At 54.1% G+C, this 5,564-nt stretch overlaps 2 protein-coding genes across 2 annotated transcripts; one reads left to right on the forward strand and one right to left on the reverse strand.

The window, feature by feature from the left end:
• Nucleotides 1-135: 135 nt before the first annotated feature.
• Nucleotides 136-3,517, forward strand: BDP55DRAFT_688845 (XRN 5'-3' exonuclease N-terminus-domain-containing protein; the record flags this gene model as incomplete). Its single annotated transcript, XM_060576679.1, has 4 exons — nt 136-260; nt 374-489; nt 518-2,471; nt 2,530-3,517. The coding sequence occupies 4 exons, from the start codon at nt 136-138 to the stop codon at nt 3,152-3,154; spliced, it is 2,820 nt and encodes a 939-aa protein (XP_060421271.1). The 3' UTR covers nt 3,155-3,517.
• Nucleotides 3,518-4,943: 1,426 nt separating this feature from the next.
• On the reverse strand, nt 4,944-5,425 carry BDP55DRAFT_639567 (uncharacterized protein; the record flags this gene model as incomplete). The annotated part of the gene is made up of 1 exon (XM_060573270.1): nt 4,944-5,425. A coding segment is annotated over one exon (482 nt), but the record flags the coding sequence as incomplete, so codon positions are not given.
• Nucleotides 5,426-5,564: the final 139 nt, after the last annotated feature.

Genomic DNA, 5,564 nt, shown 5'->3' on the forward strand with positions numbered 1-5,564 from the left:
ACATCACAAACTATAAGATGGGTATCACCGGGCTTTCCGTGGCTGTCAACAAGTACCAAGATCATCTCCCAGTCTCGAGGAGAACCGCAAGATGATGAGGTCTGAAATCCCGTCGACACAACCGGACCGAACCGAATGGCGAGGAGCTCGAACAATTTGTATCTCGACATGATGGTATCGTCATCCATGTTCCACCCGAGGATGCACAGCTCCCAAGGAGAGGAGGAGATGATGCTTGAAGTCTTCCGGTACAACGGATCGTGTCGTAATATGGTCCGGCCGCGAAGCTGCTGATGATTGCTGTTGGTTAGTTTTCCTCCCATCATTGACTTCATCTGTTGGTACCGTTACTGAGTAAAACATTCTTTATTAGATGGCGTCGCGCCACGTGCAAAGATGAACCAACACGATCTCGTCGCTTCCGATCTGCGCAGGAGGCCAGAAAAAGAGAGGTAAGCAGAGCTCTGAAGTTGTTGAAGCAGCAGAATGGTGGCGATACCGATGACGCTCGAGGGAGCCGCCAAGAAGGCTTTCGACTCCAATTCCATTACTCCCGGCACTCCCTTCATGGACATCTTGGCCTCGAGCTTGAGATACTGGTGCGCGTACAAGCTCAACACGGACCCAGCCTGGGCAAAGGTCAAGATCATCATCTCCGATGCAACAGTCCCCGGCGAGGGAGAACACAAGATCATGTCATTCGTGCGATCTCAACGCATCTCTCCCGATTACGACCCGAATACCCGACACGTCATTTACGGCCTCGATGCCGACTTGATTATGCTTGGTCTCGCAACTCACGAGCCTCACTTCCGAGTTCTGCGTGAGGATGTCTTCTTTCAAGATAGCAAGACCAAGATGTGCAAGCTTTGTGGACAAAAGGGCCACGAGGCTCGCGCTTGTCGTGGACAGGCCAAGGAGAAGGTCGGCGAATTTGACGAACAGGAGAAGAGCCCCACTTTGAAGCCCTTCATCTGGCTCCACGTTCCCATTCTGCGGGAGTACTTGGCCGTAGAGCTTAATGTCCCAGGTCTGCCCTTCCGCTTCGACCTGGAGAGAGCACTGGATGACTGGGTCTTCATGTGCTGTTTTGTTGGCAACGACTTTTTGCCTCACTTACCGGCACTGGAGATCCGTGAGAACGGAATCGACACGTTGACAGCCATTTGGAAAGACAACTTGCCATTCATGGGCGGCTATGTCACAAAGGACGGTCACGTCGACTTGGGTCGAGCGCAGTACATTCTCAATGGCCTAGCAAAGCAAGAGGACGCGATCTTCAAGAGGAGAAAGGAAACCGAAGATCGTAGAGAGGCCGGCTTCAAGCGGAGGAAGCTTCAAGAGGAGCAGCGTAACCCAAGGTTTGCCAAACCAAAGCAAGTCGACGATGCGTCTGCTGGCTTGAGCTTGTTTGCTGTGGCAGGAGGACCAAATGGCATCACCCACGACAAGGTGGTCGGTCGATCTTCGAACATGAATGCTAACACTGCCAACAAGAGTGCCGCAAGCGCTATACGGGACCAACTCAAAGGTTTGATGCCCAAGAATGAGCCCAGCCAGGAAGATGACTCGGCGAAGGCCACGAAGGAAGAGGTCCCTAAGTCAGCCGATGAGACCTCCGTACTGGGGAAACGCAAAGCCGAAGATGACTCGACAGCCAAGGCCGATTCCGCCGCGACAACCGCAAAGGGGCCCAGCACGTCCGCTGCCGAGGAGGCTGCGGTGGATCATGTCAGAATGTGGGAAGAGGGTTACGCCGATCGATACTACGAACAGAAGTTCCACGTTGATCGGAGCGATCTCGAGTTCCGGCACAAGGTTGCGCAGGCTTACGTGGAGGGCCTGTCGTGGGTTCTACTGTATTACTTCCAGGGCTGTCCCTCATGGGAATGGTACTACCCATACCATTATGCGCCCTTCGCTGCCGACTTTGTTGAGCTTGACAAGATGGATGTTCATTTCGAAAAGGGTCGGATCTCAAAGCCATTTGAGCAGTTGATGAGTGTGCTGCCTGCCGCTTCTCGCCACGCATTGCCCGAAGTCTTCCATGACCTTATGCTCAATGAAGATAGCAATGTCATCGACTTTTACCCGTCAGATTTCGAAATTGATCTGAACGGAAAGAAGATGGCATGGCAGGGAGTCGCACTGTTGCCGTTTATCGAAATGCCAAGGCTGCTCGCCGCCATCGAGACAAAGTACCCTCTCTTGAGTGAGGCAGACAAGGCGCGAAATGGCGTCGGAAGAGATGTGCTGCTCTTATCAGATGCTCACCACGAACTATATGATGAGATCACCACTGGTTTCTACTCTAAGAAAAAGGGAGCGCCGACGCTCAAGCTCAGTCCGCGGACCAGTGACGGTTTGGCTGGCAACATTGAGAAGATTCCTGACTATCTGCCTCACGGAGAGTTGGTATATCCCCTGGAGCGCGGTGGAATGCCGAATCTCGACTACGATAGGTCTCTAAGGTAAGTTGATATCGTAAAGGGTGAAGGTTGTCAGTTGCCGGGACTAACAGTGAAGCAGAGTCTGGTACACGTTCCCAGAAAGTTCGCACCCTCACAAGTCAATGCTGCTGCGCGGCGCCAAGCCTCCGGCTCCAGCTCTAGATCGCAACGATATTGAGACTCTGAAGGGGAAGTCAGCCCGAGGCGGGCGTGGCTATGGCGGAGTACCCTTTCAACGCGGCGGTGGACACCACAACGGCGGTCGGAGGGGGGGCCAGTTCAGTTACGCTCCTGATGGCGGACAGGGCCGCCAAGACCGGGGACCGCCCTCGTACGGAGGTAATGGTGGTGGTTATGGGCGGCAAGGATTCCAGTCGTCGGGGCTACCACCCACCCAGTCATCATGGCAACCTCCTCCCCCGGGGCACCCTGGGTTCGGAATGGGCCTACCACCGCCGCCCCCTCCAGCAGGATATGGAAACGACGGGCGAGCATCTAACGGTTCCTACCGTGGAGGAGGCTACAACCAGCACCAAAACTACGGACCACCACCACCACCAGGGCCACATTCGCAGTACAGCTATCCCGACGGAGGTCGGCAAGGGGGCCGTGGGGGCTACCAGGGCCGCGGCGGCTATGGCGGTGGACGCGGCGGCGGTGGAGGTGGAGGTGGCAGATATGGCGGCGGACGCAACAATTACTGATGTTTCGAGGGGAGTTGCTGCGGGAGATCAACGTGTCTACCGTGTATCCGCACAGGGGACTTTCACGACGAAAGCAGGAGGCTTGGAAACACGGGAATGGATGGATCGGTATCACCCGCATAGCGTACGAATAGTGTAGATGGGCGGGCATTGTAGACGAGTCGCCAGAGATATGGCGTGTTGCTCCGTGGAGCTAACTGCTGCTAGGTAGCGGAGATAGCGCCATAGGCTTGTGTCAATACCATTGTGGCAGCGATTCGTGGTTAACATACCTAGATAGTAAAGCCAGCTCCTGGAAGTGTTCAACGATGACGCATAGTGACCTGAAAAACATCCACCTTGGGTTATATTTGGCCATCCGTATTAGCAATAAGCTGTGAGCCCGAATTGACGGATGGCAGTTGTATCGGCCAAAGTTATAACGCGGGTGCTGACTGGCTGATATCATAAGAGCTCCAGCTTAGGTTGTCGGGGCTCAAAATTGAAACGCTGAGGCCCAAGTTTCCATAATCCATACGGTAAGGTAAGGTAAGGTGAGGCGCAGGTAAGCACGCAAGTGAGCATCCCCCCGCCGGTACTCACATTTTTTTAGGTTGACCTCCTGGCTAAGGTACCAGGCACTTTACCGCACCTCAGTCAGGGACAGGTCGAAGGTGACTGGCTGAGGTGGTGCTTGGCTTCAGATCAGCTGCCCCACGCCATCTTCCGGGCTCGGATTACCTTAACTACCTAAAGCCTCGAGGACCCAGAAGCAATTGGACCACCTCCCGTAGTGTCCGGAAATACATGTCACCTCTAGGTGCCTCAGGTCAAGTTGAAGATACAGAAGACACGGATTGATGTCTTTGATTTGCGGTTCTCCCATTAGGCCTTCCGACGGGAATGAGGCAAGGTAGCTCGGTAGGTACGTATAAGTTTACGTACCTACCGGCCTACCTTAAGGAGCACCGTAAGGTAAGGTACCTTAAATACCGAAGCTACGAGCTCCGACCTTACCTTAGCTTTTGGAGAATCTTGGCATCCCATCCCGTTCCGCGCACACCATCTCCACTCGCCTCACCCCGAAGGGGGAAGTACAGCTGGGACGTGACATTTGCTGCGTTGCATGGCGTTGCATGGCGTTTCATGCAGACCGGGCCACGACTATAGAGCTTATACTGGTAGGTATTCCTTTGGACAGACTGTAGGTAGGTGGTGATGTAAGATACGTGAGGTAGGTACGTAGGAACTTCTAAGTGGCATTAGCTGGACTCTTGCCCTTTTATGAGACAGAACCGTCTTACTTTGTCGTCCTCCCCAGGTCCACTTGCCCATCCATGTTGCGACTGCCCATTGGTCTCTTTGAAAGCTCCGTGGAAGTCGAGGTACCTTAATTAAGGTCAGGTCGCTATCAGGTAAGTAAGGTACGGTTCAAGACGTATTGCTGAGGTACCTATTTGTAAGTAAGGTAAGGTACTTCGCCTCAAAAGGCGACTAAACCCATCTCAGGTAGCAGCTCTGCTCGGCCGACGACGCTATCAGTGCTACCCCTCCACCTTCTCCCGGACTCCTGACATGGACGACTGTCAAACGCATGCAGGTGCATCTTTCGTCTTTTTTTCAATACATTTCTTTGCCTACCTCAAGGACGAAGAAGAGGGCGTCCCATTCGTCACCACCGCAAACCAAGCGGATGCCGATTCAACGCAAACTAGTCGCTCCCTATCGCCTAACTCGATTACTTTAATCCTTCTTTACCTCACCTTAGGTGGTACACCCCAGATCAGCGCATCGTTCGCTCTCCTGCCGGCTACCTCTCTTCGACGACGACTGCGACGACGACCAATTGGCCCTCTCGACCCAGCGATACCTCGGCTTTGCGCTCGTAGTCCGTCGCCATTGAGCTCCGCTGTACAGAACGTCTACGACCCTGGAACCACACAAGCCCATCGCAATACTCTGCCAAGTCATCACACTGCTTGAGCTGGAGGGAGGCGCAGAACACTGAGGACGCGCGCGTACGGTCATGAGCTTTATCGTTTTGGAGCGCAACATGAACGGCGATGCTGGTCTCGTCGGCTGCCTGGTCGATAGGCTTGCCACTAGAGTAAGTCGCTCCTTCCCTTTCTTTCGGACCTTGATCGTCAGATGCGACGCGCCCCCTCCTTCTCTTCCTTCTCTCGACTTGCTTGCGTATCCTGCTCTTGGAGACTTGACTGACAACATCTGCGCCCCTCTTAGCTCCCTCGGACAGGAACCCATGGGCAGGAGCTTCAGCAGGACGACGTTGTCCTCATCACGAGGTCGACACTGGTCAAAATCAGTACTCTGCCGTCGCCTTTGTTCTCGATTCCCTCGTCGCACTCCTCGAAGACATAATACGAAACTACAAGGGTCTCCCCCGCCCGCCATCCTCCTCATTTTCCTTTCC

The sequence above is a fragment of the Colletotrichum godetiae genome (assembly GCF_030913485.1).
Source record: "Colletotrichum godetiae strain CBS 193.32 chromosome Unknown BDP55scaffold_177, whole genome shotgun sequence".
NCBI classification, from domain to species: Eukaryota; Fungi; Ascomycota; class Sordariomycetes; order Glomerellales; family Glomerellaceae; genus Colletotrichum; species Colletotrichum godetiae.